The following is a 17,915-nucleotide window of genomic DNA, read 5'->3' on the forward strand; positions in this document are numbered from 1 at the left end:
CAGATTCAAATCTTTCAAACCGCCCGCCTGTCTGAGTCGCACACTACTGAGCAAAAGACTCGTATTTCCGCCGGGAAACGTCACCAGCCGTGCGACTGCTCATCCAACTTTTGCTGTGTAATCTGAACAAGAAGCGAGGATCCATTCAGTTGTTATTGCCATTTCAGTGGTTCTGACTTTAATATTAGTTACTTTGTCCAGACAGAATGGAGTATTTGATCGGGATCCAGGGTCCAGACTTCGTCCTGGTCGCAGCAGACATGGTGGCAGCCCACAGCATCCTCCAGATGAAAAACGGTGAGTTGTATGTGACATGTTAGCATTAGCCGCTACACCGGCTAAACCCAACACACACATCTGATTTTATGAATATTTCATTCAATCAGTTTTGATTTTTCTAGTATAATAACGTATGTTGAAAAAAAGGGCAAGCAACTAGTTTAGGTGTAAGAAGATATTTCATGCACTGATATTTAAAGTAGCATCCATTTATATTTTAACCACACTTTGATGGATATTAAATGGTGTGCTGCTCAATTATGATTATTTTTACACGTGGGGAGTGCTAGTTATTTTAAAACAGGGTTGTGTTTACTGTTTATTTTTAGTCTCAGGGTGTTTAACGCTAAATGCCCCCAATGAGAGCTTAACGTTAGCTTAGCAGGCGTTTGTGTGAGAAGTGAAAATGAAACCAGTAAAATATATTTGTCTTGCGTAGGAAGGGACCAGCTGGGAGGCTGATCTTCACTTCACATGATATTAGTTCTAACAAAATGCCAAAAATCTAAATATTAACGCTTATTGACCTGGACTCTTCTCCCTCCTGGCTCCAACAACACATTGCAGTCAGAACTGCAGACTCACTCACTCCCAATTTTATTACATAACTTATTTTCAGGACCCCTTACTGAGTGTCCACGGCTACACATACTTTACAGTTCCATCCATGTAATGGGAATAACACACAATCATATGTTTTGTCTTTCAGACCATGACAAGATGTTCAAATTGAGTGAGAAGATTCTATTGCTGTGCGTGGGAGAGGCAGGAGACACAGTACAGTTTGCAGAATATATCCAGAAGAATATTCAGCTGTACAAAATCAGGAATGGTAAGGCACTCTTACTGCACATTTTTCCTGGGCTCGATCTCGTGTGTGTGTGTGTGTGTGTGTGTGTGTGTGTGTGTGTGTGTGTGTGTGTGTGTGTGTGTGTGTGTGTGCGTGTGCGTGTGAGGGAGAGCATTTGCAAGTTTACCACTGGACTGATCAGTTTCAAATTTCTTTGCCCACTGCTAGTATGCCAACTCAATACTGCACCTCAACACCTTTGGCTGGAAGATTACAGGCCATTAGTCTCATTTCATTAAAGGAGTAGTTCACCCCCAAAATGACTTATTTTCTATTGATTATTCACGCCATGGAGACTCAATTTCGTATTTGTTGGATTCCTAAGAAATAAACGTGATTATAGTAAATTTACCCCCATTGATTCCGAAATCAAATTAAGTCAATTTATTGTAATCACATTTTTGTCTTAGGAATGCGACAAAAACCTAAAAATATTATTGAAGTCTCCATGGCGTGAGTAATCAATAGTTAATAAGTCATTCCCTGCTTTAAGTTTTTCTAGGGCTTAATTCATTAAATATTTTCTGAGCTGTGAAAACTTGATGCGTCACATTTTTTAATTAGCCAGTTTTTAGCAAGTAAGTTATTTGTGACGAGTGACCCAGTCTACAACAACAAATTATTTTTAACCACATGAGACCTAGTGTACCCACAAGTCATAATTGGAGAACATTCGTCAAAAATAGTAGATCTACACGCTCACAAAATGTTGCATATTGCGACACGTGAGCTTGTTGATCAGCTGTTTTCGGTGAAGACATTTGGTGTAGAGTGAAGAAAGGAGGCGTCCACCAAGTATAAGCCACTGTGGTTAACAAAGTGTATAATATATAGGGTTTTGTGTGCAGAAAAGGAAAATATTAAAAGTGCTCCTTGTAGCAGAGCTATTCATGGTCATTCGATATTTTCCAGTCTTTCACATTGTTTATGGACATTGTTTTCCCAAAATATTCTCTTGAAAAGTTTGACTTGATAAATGATAAATATTGCACTGATGTGATTTCTATGTTTCCAATCACATTGTAGGTTATGAGCTCAGTCCATCAGCAGCTGCAAATTTCACACGGAAGAACCTGGCAGACTACCTTCGAAGCAGGGTAACTCACCTGATGTACCCATAATTCGATTCCATCTTCATCTGTTATTATTTCCCCCCTTTTGACATTTACTGTTTTATTTAGAAAGCCTATATATTAGGGGTGTGTATCCATCCCCTACAAGGCGATTCGATACGTATCCGATACATGGGCTAACGATTCGATTCGGAAACGATACGGCTTACATACAGAACGATTCGATACGATTCGATACGGTGCAATTTCGATACGATTTCGATACGATTTCGATTTTGTGGATTTTATGCGATTCGATTGGATTCGATACGATTCGATACGATTCGATGCGATACGATACGGTGTGATCTGATACATACGTTTAATGAAACATTAATTTTCCATTCAATTAAGAAGCTATAATCTATAAAGTAGCATTGCTGACCTTCAAATAATGGATATCTCATAAAAGACCATGGAATAACAGAAAATTGTAAAGAAAGATGGATGACAAATCATAAAATAGACACAGACATGTAGATACAAAAAATAATTAATGTAAACTACAAAGCCTACTGACATGGTTTGAAAATCTGTCTCACACACCCATTTCTAAGAACTTCACTTTAGCAGTTACAGTTGGTCAGGTGGAGAAATATAAAACAAACACACAAAAGGCCTGGCCCTTCAGGCTTCAGTACAGTGCAATAATTGTACTTTGCAAAGCTGCTATAATAACACTGAAAAACTAAAATACATCCTCACCAATGCCACAGATCAGATCAATCCTCAGCAATGCCACAGATCAGATCACCAAATAAAACTAGTAAAAGAGCCTGCTGTTATTCAGTCAATAAGATCATTTCAAAGAGATCCACTTTACAACAGTAACAACAGCAGTATAAAGTAGGCTATAAGTGCAACATTTGAAGTCTGGCACACATCATGTCTACTTGTTATCTTATGGCTCTACTGCAGTAGTTCTAAAAAAATCAATGTCAAGGACCTCCAGTTTGACATGGATCAGGCTGTCTTAAGTTTACCCAAGGGTTCATTAGGGTCCATTTGGTTCCATTTGTACACTCCCCTGAGTTACACATACCCAAGGGTTCATTAGGGTCCATTTGGTTCCATTTGTACACTCCCCTGAGTTACACATACCCAAGGGTCCATTTGGTTCCTATCATTTCGCCGAGGACCCCCTAGAACTCCCTCAAGGACCCTTGGGGGTCCCCGGACCCCACTTTGAAAACCAATACTCTATAGTAGCCCTTTGCCATAAAAGCTGATGCTGTGATTATTACCTTTGCTGTCGACAAGCGCGGGGACTTCTGATGGTTCTAGTAGAACCGGGTTCTACTGGGAAAAGTGTTATAATCCAATCCATTACTGTCGCATTCTTATAAAATCCAAACTTGCGTTTCTCCACTGGAATAATGAATCCATAGTGATGGAACTCAACTAACACGTTGTTGGTTTGTTTACAAGTCGCTGTGTGTCGCACATGCGAGCGTCATACACGCTGCATCGGAAGTAGCAGATCTATAAGTTTACAACCCATCCACATGCAACACCCTGTGGGCTTGTAGATCTGCGGCTTTCCGCAGGACAGTGACTGCAGTACGTAGAAACACAGCTCTATTTGGAGGACAGAGCAGCAGGCAGCTTTTTCTTTTTTTTTCTTTCCGTTGCACTCACTGCAGCACTGACTGTGCTAGCAGAGCGCTCACTTTTGAAGTAATGATTTGTAACAGTAAACGATGAGTAAGTAAGTTCAGAATTTCACAGCAGGTTAATTATTTAATGCTAAAATCCGATTAATCCGATTAATTACTTTAGGACCGATACATCGACCGATACGGCCGCGATTTGGACCGATCCGGGTAAACGCGCATCGATGCGGCCGTATCGCTAGTGTTGAAACCGATAATCGATTCATATCGATTTTTTCCGACACCCTTACTATATATAGTATATAAAAAGAACCTTCAACTTTAATTATACAATGAACAAGTAAATATAAAATTCCGGTACATTTTATTTAATCACTTAACTCATTGAGTGCCAGCCTATCACCACTAGAGGGCGCCCAGTGACCAGAGAATAATAGAGATATGCTGGTAATGCATGCCCAAGCCCTGGAGCCATGACTTTTTTTACAAAGGAAAGGACACTTTCCTTTGTGCATGTACAGGAAGAGGATGAAGTTAGCTTGAAGTTAGCTATTGGCTACCAAGCATTTTAGAAGCCTTATTTTCGTCAACTTAGCCATGATTAAACCTTGCACACCTCATGCATGGGAAAAAAACAGAGAAGAATGAGCTCTAAAAAATCCAATGCAATCCTGGATTGCATTGGAGTGGATTTGTGCAGTTTGTTCACAGCTTTCAAACAAAAAAATCCGATTGGAAATCCGTTCAGGCATTCTTGAGATAATCGCCATTATGTTTTACATGTAATGTAAACAAAAATGGCTGCCCTGTATGTTAGATGGGGTTGTATGGGGGTGGAACATGCAAAATCGCGATTGAAATCATGTTCACCAGATTTGATGGGGTCCAAAAAAAAAAAAAAAAAATTCAAAAAAAATTTTTTCAAAAAAAAAAAAAAAATTTTTTTTTTTTTTTTTTTTTTTTTTTTTTAAAAGCCGAACTTGTTCGGGATCGGCACACTACGATACGCTAATAAAGCCGAACTAGTTCGGGATTGGCACTCAATGAGTTAAGCCCTATTCAAAGATAAAAAATAAAAATAAAATAGCTGATCTACAAGCTCACATGTGATAACTCGGCTATTTGTGAAAAACAAAGAATGCTATTATAACAGGGCCTAAATGGGTACTGCAGATTGAAAGTGGTAAAAAAAGGACATCTAGCCGTATAATTGCAGACACATAAAAAGTCAGATAATGGAAATCGATACATGGGTCGGGCTAAAAGAGTGTAGAGAGACAGAATTACATTTCTATCTTGAGCATCCTACTATTATTTAAGGAATCTGTAATTCTTTCTGTCTGACCCACATTTGTCTCATATCAGTGGAGTGAGGCGCAACAGTCTTTGGGCTCTGTTGCCACGGTTATGTTCACCGCGGGCCATAGGTTCTATGAATTACTGCACACGTGCGGCCACGGCCTATGGACTGTGAGTGTGTTGTCATGGTTACGGTCCCCGCAGGCCATGGTTACGGTCCCCGCAGGCTATGGGATTGGGATCGGTAGCCATTGGGTGGACTTTACAGACAATGCCAGCTCAGGCAGACCTGGCTCACAGCTACAAAGTTATAAAGGCCTTGATGTAGGAGCCGTGTCCTCACACACATTGTTTTATGAGCGCTTTGGGTGTCCTCTCCATAGATTGACACGTGTAACATTCAAAATGAACAATGTTATTAGCACAAATAGCTTCGCTGAAACAACATAAATATGGACTTCTCATCATGGTTGTTGTGGTATGATTCGACGCTGGGTTGTAAATGACCGGGTTGTCATGATACACACTACTATACCACAGCAAGAGGATGAAATCGGCAGTGCTCCTTTCCAAAAGTTAAACTATGCATACAGAGTGCGTATTAATCTAAATGCCTGCATATAATTTACCTGTGCACATCCTCGGGTATGTTATGATCCTCTCACTAATATACCACGTGGTTGACAACCAAATAGTAAATTGTGCCTAAAGCTTTGGAACGAGTTCAGGCCGGACAACATGGTTGTCCCTCAGGTTATGGGATCTACACTAGCCAATTTCAATGCAACCATCCCTCCAAATGTCACTAGTGAAAGGTAATTGGCAGAAGATGTAACTTAACATGCAAACTATGGAAGAGGAATTACTTATATTTCACTATTCTGTGGTTACAAGTTTGAAATCAATCTGAGAACCCATTCAGTTTTAAAAAAAAAGTAAGAAAAAATATATTTTTGCTTCTGGGGGCACCACCTCCTTTTTTGTGTAGAAACAGGAACTCGGTTTGACTCCTCCCCTTTCTTAGTCCACTTCCTCCTGGGCGCTACTGTGTTTATTCCTACTAATAACAACATTACAAGTTTTAAGGCAGTTGTGCGGACATGTTCTGCTGTTAGCAGTCAAAGACTCAAAACTTCCTGTTTGACTCTAAGCATTTTTTAATTTTTCCTAACGCTCATCCCTAGATAGACAGTCACACGGTCAGCCACTACTTAACAAGTCTAAATCAACTCCTGCTGTATGTAGTTAATTCAGAAATTCACCAGGGGTGCCCTGTGGCTCAGGCAGACCATGCTCTCCGTCTTGCCTTGTATGTCACCCCCCCACCCTCTCTGCCCTCTGTTTCTTGTCTATCTAGTAACACTGACTTATCTGAAATAAAATGAATAGAAATCAAATCTAACCTACTACCATAGTCAACCAAGAATCTGCAAAGTTTCGGACTCTGACCACATCTTCTAGCATAATGCTTAGTTGCGACCGTCAGGGAGCAGTTTACTATGAAAACCTCCACCGGCCGTCCGTCCGTCACACGTCACACCTTTGCCCTGCTCATATCTCCGCATCAGTATGACATCACACCACATGTGTACACAAACCTTTGTGTACGTTGCTGTGGCAACAGTCTGTTGTTGCTGGTCTGTTAGTGTACGTTAGCAACCACCTTAGCAACCATGGTTTTACCCTAGCAACCAACTGTTTACCCTAGCAACCAACTGTTTACCATAGCAACCATGTTTTTTTACCCTAGCAACCAACTGTTTACCATAGCAACCAGATACGCAGAGCAGGGATCTCCATATATGGGCATAAACAGGTGACATCACACTGATGTCAGATACTCAGAGCAGGGATTTCTCCATAATATATGGGCATAAAAGGGATTCTGTTAGGGATCTCCATATATGGGCATAAAAGGGATTCTGTTAGGGATCTCCATATATGGGCATACAAGGGATTCTGTTAGGGATCTCCATATATGGGCATAAAAGGGATTCTGTTAGGGATCTCCATATATGGGCATAAAAGGGATTCTGTTAGGGATCTCCATATATGGGCATAAAAGGGATTCTATTAGGGATCTCCATATATGGGCATAAAAGGGATTCTGTTAGGGATCTCCATATATGGGCATAAAAGGGATTCTGTTAGCTGTTAGTGATCTCCATATATGGGCATAAAAGGGATGCTGTTAGGGATCTCCATATATGGGCATAAAAGGGATTCTGTTAGGGATCTCCATATATGGGCATGAAAGGGATTCTGTTAGGGATCTCCATATATGGGCATAAAAGGGATTGTATCCCAGATGATGCCCTGTTAGGAGATCCACACTAACAGAATCCATATATGGTCCTACCGACAGCTGCTATAAGCCAACCCTGGCGATAAGGTCTGAGTCGAAGAAATGCTTCTTTCCTGGCAAGAATTGCCCCTTTATACTGTAGGGCTCGTTTGTGTATTGTATGACATCACGCCACATCATTGGCTGAGGACTGTGTGATGTCATCATATCTCCATATATGGAGACATAAGTTGCTCATGCCCAAATATGGGCTGGTGAGGTCAGACTTAGTGTGATGCGTAGGTTATCTCCATATATGGAGATTCAACTTCAATGAGTAACATGGCAAACTGTCAACTGCCCGTATGTCTTGATAATTGGTAAAACAAACTTTTGGCCTATTTGTGGAGATAAGCGACCGATTAGGGAGTCTTACTGGTATGTAGTACTCTGTGTACTGTGATGGGAGGCGTAGGCCTAGTACTAGACAGTCTGCTAGTTAATCGATCATGGCTTTGGATCTTGAGCTCCAAATACAGTTAGTTGGCTGGCCAGCCCAAGTACTACTGTAAGCACTGGAATTACACCCCATATAAAAAGACTTGACACATCTATTTTGACGGGGCCAAGTACATTTGTGAATTTGTTGTGATTTTTGGTGCCTTCGCTATCACCGATGTCTCAAGGGTAGACAACACCTGCTCCTGTAACACTCGCTGTGATCTCAAACCACCACCTCCCCTGGGTATGTGTGTTGCTGGGTGGAGGAGGGGGGTGTTGTCACAGCACCACAGTTTTAGGCCACAGTATAGTAGACCAAGTGTAAGGAAATGCTAATGAGGCAATACCACAAAACGCTATGTGAAATATATTGACGGCTTCAAAGTGGCTTTGGTACATAAACCTGTTGTGACTAGTAAAACCTGGCAATTTAACCTGCTCTCTAAAGTGCATTTTGTTAATCAAATTAAACAAAACAGCCTCTTAAATTATATTGTTTATAATCTGGATATCTGTAATGCGTGTTGTTTTTAATTCTTTCTCATGTTATGCAACAGTTATTTAGTAGTTCATGTTTAGGCTACGATTTGCGGAGTTGTGGGAACCTGTGTCTCGTCATCACAGGGGTCAAGTCGTCTTTTTTTTGTAAACTAGTATCCTCACATTCGTTATATATCTCTAGTGTGGTGAGCTAATCTGTTACGAAGAGTGCAGCCGCTGCCTGTCACAATAGCAGAAGGGTGAAAATAATTACAAAAAACAATTAGTGTGGCTGAGAAGGGAATGTGGGACGCAGAGGAGGAGGAGGTGGGGAAGGAGGAGGGTGGAGGCAGGGGGGATTGAGAGAGTGGGGGGGGGGGCAGTCCCACGGGGGCATAACTGGGCCCAATAGACAAAATGGCACAGATGGAGTGTGAGAAAGAGCAGGAGTCGACACACGCACAGTCTGCACACACACGCAAGTGTGTGCGTGTGTGAGGACTCTAGGACTTGACTATATTATTCAGTCAAGGATGTGGGTAGTGCAGCGGTGGGTAACGTTTCTTTTAACATTTAGAAATTCATTCCTCGCCATGAGCTGTAAATGTGCTGTTCATTCTTTTTGTGCCTCACGGTAGAGTTTCTTGTTTTCTGTGTATAGAACTTAACAGTTGGCGCTGGGTCCTCGGGAGTGTTTAGCAATCGTATCGGTTTCTCCGCAGCATCCCACACCTACCTCAAGCTATGCTCTCCATTTCATATTCACCAACCCCCCGAGTATAGACATTTACAAATGATGTAGTACAAAGATGGTTTAGTATGATTGTTTGTTTTTTTGCCAGCACGAACAGAACATTTATGTCTCAGGTAGGACATGTTCTGTGTTTCCGTATGTTCTTGCATGTCCACTCGTATGTAAAACAAAAGTCTTCTGATAAAAGTTCCAATCCGATCTCTGCCACTGAGGTCAGTTTGTTCTGTAGAAGCTCGGAGGTAGAGGCAAGGCAGCAAAGATGGACATGCTTTAATTCACATCTGGTCTTCAGATTTATTGTGTTGAACAATGGTTCCCTAACTAGGGGTTGGGTTCCCCAAGTTATTTTTGGGGCTACCCACATTATTAGCTTAAAGTTGTTAAACATTGTTTTCTCAGTTAACAGTAAACAAACCAACATAACGTATAAGTGTATACAGAGTATCTGCACATTTATTAAGTTACAATCGAATGTCGAATGAGACATTTTTAATGCCAAATTGGCCAAATTGTCAAATATTACGTAAGAAAGAGGCAAACGTGAAAACAGCCGATCTACAAGCTCACAAAGCCCTGCAGTGCGTGGCGTTGTGAGCCTGTAGTAGTTCAGCTATTTTTCCCAATCTGTGGCACCGAGTCAGACTTAATGTAATGCCTACAGACCAGGTGCTTGTCAGTGCGTGGGGTCCCCAGTTCAAATATGATTCTTTTGGGGGGTCCTGGGCTGGCCTGAAAGGTTTGGGAACCCTTGGTGTAGGACAGGTGTGTAAGCATCCTTCTTCATTTACACTATCTAATACTGAGTTTCCACTAGCAACAACAGACATTTTTCACTGGAAGCCCATGACATTAAGCTATGCCAGCGTAGCGCCTACAAAAGAAAGTTGAGATGGAATCAACTTTTTTTGACGCAGTGAAGTGTCAATCATTCCCATGTATTTGTTTAGTAATTTCTACTCGCCTCCTTTCTCTCCACAATTCCTTCTCTGTTCCGTAAAATAATCTCATTCTTGCTGTTATTCAGTTCCCTGTGCTACATTATTCAACCCTGCCTTTTAACTGCTAAACCTAACCAATGGCTGGCAGAATTTCCCTGCATTTTGTTTGTGTACTAACAGAGGTGCACATGAAATGCACTGAATGATGCTCTGTGACACCAATGGCTTATTCATTATTTTTGTCTGTTTAGCTCGTTTGAAGTTGAAGAGTATGTTTTCTATACATTTTCAACCCATTTCTTTTTTTATGAAGTTATTAATATGTATTTATTCTGCCTATTTTTCCACATAGTTTAAAATATTTTATACCAACACGCGCACAGTACACCACCCCTCCTCAACACCAAACATCATCTCCATTCTGACCCCCGGGCTTCGAACCCTGGCTTATGAAATAATCAGTTGGTATTTATTTAAATCTGACGGGATATTCCTGCAGGATAAATTACTGACTGGTCCTTTAATCAGAGAGGATGTGATCCCCGGTGGCTGGAGGCCTCGGGGAGGTGTGGTTAGCTTATACAGCGGAGCGTGCTGCTCGCAGAGCAGGCGAGCGTAGCCATCGCATCCAACTGTGTACCTACCAAGCCTGCCATCCAAAACAACAACTGGGCCTTCACTAACCTCAGGAGTACCGCATGCGCCCAGCTTCACAGAGATGTGCAGAGAAAGAGAGAGATGCGGTGAAATAAAGACATGGGGGGAGGGGGGTGGGAATACAGGCAGAGCACAATTACCTGAGGCCCCAACTGTGCTGCAAGAATATCAGTAATGGTGCACAATGAAATCTACACTGCGGAGAGAGTGAGTTCAACACTCAAAGTTTTAGTGGGTAGTGCTACCTGCTATTCTGCTGTTTTAATGCCTCATTCTCTGCTATACATCGCACATTGTGTGAACAGATGAGTGAACCGATTAACTGATGTCCTCAACCATGGGCTGTTACTCGTAAATTCTGACCTTAATTGGCAGACACAAATAGACATACAAATAAATAAATGGACATTGAACAGATGTTTATTTCTTAACAATTTATAATTATCAGTAAAAAAAAACAATGCATAGCTGTGCTGCTTTGTTTTAAAGCTGAATTCCTAAAATTAGATTTTATTTCACAAAGTGCAAGATGGAACCAGTCCTCTTGTTTTATATTTTATCTTTGCAATGAGGGACAGATTGTTCGCTAAGACGGATCTGCCAGTTTGCCTATGAAGCGGGCTCCATTGCACTGACTGGCACATCATAATTGTTATTATTATTTATTTATTTCAATGTTTTTTGAGAATGGGGCACACAGTGGGCACAAATAATTACTAGTGCCATATTGCACACTACTCCCCTGCTCCAGCACAGATGAACAATTAATACAGCAGATTGGGGAGAAATGCCAATAAAGGGAACATATCCTGGGGCAGGGTGCAGAATGAGTGGGGAGGGCAGGGGAAGGAAGGGATAGGATAGGAGGGAGCACTGGAACGTATTGGAGAGAAGAGGGGAAAGGGTTTTGGGATTAAGCTCGCCGTGGTTTTAAACTCATTACCTTCTTTTTGTATAGAGCCTCTTTGTCACAAAGTACTACTGCTAAGAAACAATGCCAAATAGCAGTTGCTGCATGAGTTAAGTCCTGCGTGACATTTTTATGCCACTTTAAACCTGGCATCCATATTTTTTGGCATGTCATTACAGGCAAAAGTCAAGATTTCAACCAATTTCCGAATTCTCAACAATAGCAAATGTGCTATTTTTGTATTTTTTGGGCTTAAGTGGTTAAGCCAAATAATTCGTAATAATATTTACTGGGACGCAGATCAGTAGAAAAAACGGTGCACAATAGCAAAACGCATGCAAACCTGTTGTTTGCTGTTATAACGACCCCTTGTTTGAGTACGGCAGTCAGTTGCTTTCTAGTCTATTGTTTTGTGCTGAGTGCGAGTTCAGGTGGCTGGGTTAACAAGCTGCTCTTTACCCTCTGAGGTGACACGGGAAGGGATGGGGAAGCTTATTTTGATGCCAAGTCTGTATTATTGTTACATTGTTACCAATGAGACAGGTGTCTGGTGGGTGGGGGTGATGCCACCAGGGCGTTCTCAGGCACACCGAGGGGTTGTGGTGTTGGCCCTCGAGTCTGAGGCTTCTCCACACCCATGCGCGCGCGCGCGCACACACACACACACGCAGTTGCACGCTGAGATTCACACCCGTTTTGCTCCCTCATATACAGTAGAGACTGTTTCTCATGGATGCACAAATGCTTCGTTGACACACACACATAAGCATGTTAAATCCTGAACCGCAGGGAGCATAACAGTCAACATTCCCCTTGGGGCAAACCTCTTTAACTAACACGAGTCACACACGTAAGCAGGTCGACCAATACGCAAATTGAAGTGAGAGGGCAGGTGTTCACTGTGTAATCACTGTAGGTGACTGGATCCCATTCTCAGGTGATGCGAGCATATTTGTCTGCCGTTCACTGCTTCAGTGCTTGCACACGCAGGACACGGCTAGAGCTGGGTGCAATAACCGCAATACTTTGGTTTTGTAATGCATACCGCGATGTCGAGATCATTATTTTATGTTATGTTTATGTTTATTTATTTGTCATGGACATCGCAATTACATTGGACGAATATATTTTTATTTCATTCAAATTTTCAAAACAACTTTTTTTGGGTGATGCCACCGCCATACCCTCGGTAAACAGTGACGTATTCCCACGATAACAAAAAATCCATACCGCCCCAGCCCTGCACTACAGACTAATGGCTCATTGTCATACTTTAACCGTTTGGACCTCAAAACATGGTACCCATTGCACCTCTATCCACAATTCCGGCCATTGGATACCCCCCAAAAAATTTAATTAAAAAGGGACTTCTGATAAGTCGAGAGAAGCGGCTAAAAACTAGCAAAATGTGTGTTCTTGAGAAAGAAGGGGTAGAGTAATGAAGAAGCTGGAAGCATAAAAGATGTAATATAAAATATTGAGGGGGGGATGGTGGTAAGAGAAAAGACTTTAGAAGTTTTTAATGAGTGCTGGCGCCACTCCCGGGCACAGGGTGATGATGAGGAGCGGAGGGTGGGGTGGGAGTGATGGGAAGAGGGAACGTAGAGATGAGGAGATGAGGCGGCAGGGGTGATGGAGAGGAGCCACAGGGGTGCTGACTCTCAACAGATGTCACACTGCCGGTGACACTCCATGCTCCCTCCTCTGTCCTCTCTCTGACACCCCTTCACCTTTCCCCTCCCTCCCTCCCTCCCTCCCTCCCTCCCGTCCTATGACTTAGTTCTAGGGATGGGACGATAAGCGATATTATCGTTTATCGTGATAAAAAACACTTACGATAATCGTATCGTGGAGATTTAATTTATCGTGATATTGTCCTCCGTAATGCATTGGGATCAATTCACCTTTTATTTGCCGAGCTGCATATCCGGTATCACTTAAACCCTCTATATTGGTAAAAGGTACTTTCCTTTCACTCTATCAAATGTCTTTGCCAAAAAATAGCCGATCTACAAGCTCACATCGCGTCGCAACGCGTTGTGAGCTTGTAGATCGGCTATTTTTTGGCAAATGTTCCTCCCCAGGATAATGGATTTTGATTATCGCAATATCGTAAATCGCGATTTCTTTTGTCACAATAATCGTGATATGACATTTTCATATCGTCCCATCCCTACTTAGTTCACACCTATCCATGCTCCGTCGCTCGCTCTTTGACTTTTCTTTCCTTTTCTTTCCTTTTCTTTTTTTAAATGAATTTTTATTTTGTCACATGCACAAATATTCACAGGGTCAACATTTTACATCATTTTCATTATCATATTAGAGTCCTTTTTAATCCTCTCTGGTGTCATTCCTCCGGGTCGTGTATTCAGTCCATTGCAAGAAACAACTCTTCCTGTATCCTGAGTCTGTGTAAATCTCTCCATTACATACATTTCCTCCACAAGCCACTGCTCACAAGTTGGGGAGTCACTTCTATACCACAGTCTTGACTTTTCTTTCATGTACTTGTGTTGCGCTTTAACAATTTGCGCAAAACTGAGAATTGTTAGTAGGAGGGAAAACTGCACTTGTAACCTTACAGCCAAATGGGCATTCTGTGAGATTGATTTAATTTCTACCACTTAAAAAGAAAAAACGCACACTTTGGAAGGGGAGGAGTCTTATCTCACTAGTACAGGTTCTACATTTCTCAATAGTGGAGTGGGAAGACCACCAAAAAGGGTATGTTCTGGATAGCACCTAACCAGTAGGAGAGTTGGCAGTCAGACAAGCAGGTCAGGTCAGCAATGGTATTGTCTTGATAGTGATGCCATCGGTTAAAGAATGAAGGCAGAATATATTCACACATTTCATTTGTTCCTAAGTTTGGCGGTTGATAGTCTCAAGTCTCATAAAGCTGAGTCATGGCAGAATTATTAATTTACATTTTCGTTTCTTAAGCAGCTGTGGTTCAGAACCAAAAGGACACTTATGGGCCCGTTTCTGTTTCCAAAATGATGTTTTAGTGAGATTGTATCCCAGCAGCATAGGAGGTAGAATTTAATCAATTTGGATCCCAAGTTGAAAAGTTTTCAGAACCACTGTTCATATGCACAGTAATCGCCTGTGTTAATTTAACTTGATGTACAAATGGAACCAAATTGGCCAATTACTATGGACCCTTACTTGCAGCCTCTGTTCCCACCTCCTTCTCTATTTTAACCCCGTCTCTTGTTCTCCAGACTCCGTACCATGTGAACCTGTTGCTGGCAGGCTATGATGAGGCGGACGGTCCAGGTCTCTTCTACATGGACTATCTGGCGTCCATGGCCAAAGCCCCCTTCGCTGCTCATGGCTATGGAGCGCACCTGACCCTCTCCATCCTCGACCAATACTACAAACCAGGTCTGTAAATACGTGACGTGCTTCACAGTTCAAAGCCGTTCTGGGGGCTTGACGGAAAACTACATTTTCTATTCTACGAGTTACTATCCACAAGTCTTGTATTTTGGGGGTTTGCCATCTGGGTCAAAGCAACCAGAAAACTTTACCCCTTGTGCCAAACACTACATAACACAGCTATTATACAGTATGTAGGCAGAGTTGTGGTCGGGTATGACAAAGACCAACGTTCATCAATCAATGGTGATTGTTAAGGACTAATTTATGTCCTTTATTCTCCAATTGTCCTCACAAAAGTAACACAACTAAGTACTTGTATCATGCTAATACTGTATATCAGATATTTAGCAATACTGTTTTTACACAGATCAGCTGACTAGCAGCATGGATGAAGTGGTTGCTTTGTATGTCAAACCCTCACGCCGAGGACCATTAGAACGCACTTCATCATTACTGATGCACTGAAAGACTTGAATTAGCTACACACCAAACTTACATTCCAGTAGCAATAAGTCTTCAATTGGGGAAAAATGGCAAGGAAGTGGAAGCATGCATGATCACTATTGACAAACTTGTTACCCTCTATAACAGTGGTTCTCAAACCACTGCAGTACCCCCTTATACTGATTTCTGAAGCCAAGTACCCCCTTCCCCTGACTACAGCAAGTTGCTTATCAAAAGCCAATCAAAAGTATAGGTTCCAATTCCAATATGTAAAAAAATAAAACGGCATAATGGCAAATAAACATTGCTTTCTATTCGATAACAGTTGTACTAGTCAAGTTATTGATGTAATTTGGTTTTACAATTTACAGATTCGCAGGTTCACACAAGGACTGTCAATGTTTTATCATTACCCATAACAGTAAAATGCATATTCCCATTTTCTCCTGTACCCTCACATACCCCTAGGGCAGGGGTTTTCAAAGTGGGTGACGGGGCACCCTGGGGTGCCGTGACGGCAGTCCAGGGGTGCCGCGAGATCATTTGATAATATTCGGAATTTATTTGGACTCTTGAAAGAATATTTAGCATCATTTTATAAGTACAAAGTTATTTTCAGTCAGTTCTAACCAAAATGGCTCACAAGCACACAACGCCTCGCATCGCGAGGCGTTGTGTGCTTGTAGATCTGCTGTTTTCACTAGTTTAGTACATTTTATAGATGGGTTTCCACCCGACAACGATGATATGCTATAAATATTAAGGTGCAGGGAATGAAAACTATAATGTAGGGGTGCCTCGGATTAAAAAATATAATGTAGGGGTGCCTCGGATTAAAAAATATAATGTAGGGGTGCCTCGGATTAAAAACATATTTATGGGGTGCCCTGAGACAAAAAAGTGTACCCCTGCCCTAGGGGTACACATACCCCCATTTGAGAGATACTGCTCTATAACATAACATATCATCTTGTATTAGGCTTTGACATTTGCAAATTATGTTCAAGATGTTTTATTAGAATCTAAACTCCTAACAGTGAATATCACAAAATCGTGTTGATCTTAAATGAGTCTGAGCAACATCTGACGGGTTTCAGTGGCTCAAAAATGCAAGGACATTTCTGACAGGAGGACATTGTTAGCTAGTGGCTGTTGACACACTTTGAGGACTGCAGAGATCTTGCCACTAGGTTGTCATCTCTCTAACCACTAGGCCATCCACTTGTTAGGCATATCTGCCTTGATATGACACAGTGGAGAGTGACAGGAAGGCCAGTAGACAGATGCGCTGTGACAAGAGATGCTATAGAATCATGTCCATTACTTCTCAGGCATGATGAGCTGCTATTGGTGATAAGATGAAAAATACATTTGGGACACATTTGTCTTCATGTATTAATACATACAGTATGGATGAGATTATTAACTATTTACAAAGCAGTATCTTGACAAACAAAGGTTGCTGGCAAAGACCATTCATGGAGGAAGAATAAACAAAGAATCTACAACCCACATACCTGCATGTCAATTCATGTTTAACACCACACTTCTTTCTGTCCGTTTTTTGGGGGTTCTACAAAACCCTTTCTACCCATGTATTACGATACAACCTGTTAATTTATTTTGTCATCCATAATGCAGCATTTTAATAGTCTTATTTTCTCTTTATCTCCTTATAGATCTGACACGTGATGAAGCAGTGGATCTGGTGAAGAAGTGTGCACAGGAAGTATGTTTGAATAGTTTTTTTAATTTAAAGTTGGTTTGCGAATGTCTCATGATGCTTGCTCACTTAGCTTCCCGTTTTCTCCGCTGCTCATTTTAACAAGGCACTCTTGGAGATGTCAAAAGTGTGCGCGTGGGGCAGATCCCCATCAAATGAATCAATGAATCATCAAATGATGACTTAATGCTTTGACAGTCATTAATCCACTATTCTGACATCTCTTCATCATCTCCTCTCTCCCTTCCAGCTCAACAAGCGCTTCATCTTGAACCTTCCCTCCTTCAATGTGCGTTTGATAGACAAGGAAGGCATCCATGACCTGGAGAAGATCACCCTCGGCGCCAAGTGACCGATTCCTTTTCAACTACAGACCCTCAAACCATTGTTTCTTTCGTACCATTGACCTTCTTGCTCTTTATGTTTCAATAAAAAGTGACACTGTTGATATACAAGCCTTGTGGTCCTCTGATGTGTTCTAGCTGTCTACAAGAAGTCTGCTCATCTCTGCATAGACCCCAGCCCTCGGCTGCATATTAACGTCATGTGTTTGTGTGTATATTGTGCATGTACACTGCAGAGTTTTGTGCTGGTCTGGGTGAGGTACAAATACAGTTATTTCATTTACTTCAGGCCTGAAAAGGTTTATAGAATGTTATTAAAATTAGGGAGTTTTTTGTAAAG

General features: G+C 41.6%; 1 protein-coding gene across 1 annotated transcript; it reads left to right on the plus strand.

The window, feature by feature from the left end:
- The first annotated feature begins 99 nt into the window (after positions 1-99).
- Positions 100-17,675, plus strand: psmb2 (proteasome 20S subunit beta 2). Its single transcript, XM_080735001.1, has 6 exons — positions 100-297; positions 989-1,111; positions 2,156-2,226; positions 14,905-15,067; positions 17,188-17,237; positions 17,482-17,675. The coding sequence occupies exons 1-6, from the start codon at positions 207-209 to the stop codon at positions 17,581-17,583; spliced, it is 600 nt and encodes a 199-aa protein (XP_080591127.1). The 5' UTR covers positions 100-206; the 3' UTR covers positions 17,584-17,675.
- The last annotated feature ends 240 nt before the right edge of the window (positions 17,676-17,915 follow it).

The sequence above is a fragment of the Nannobrachium achirus genome, assembly GCF_963921795.1.
Source record: "Nannobrachium achirus genome assembly, chromosome: 10".
In the NCBI taxonomy this organism is placed as follows: Eukaryota; Metazoa; Chordata; class Actinopteri; order Myctophiformes; family Myctophidae; genus Nannobrachium; species Nannobrachium achirus.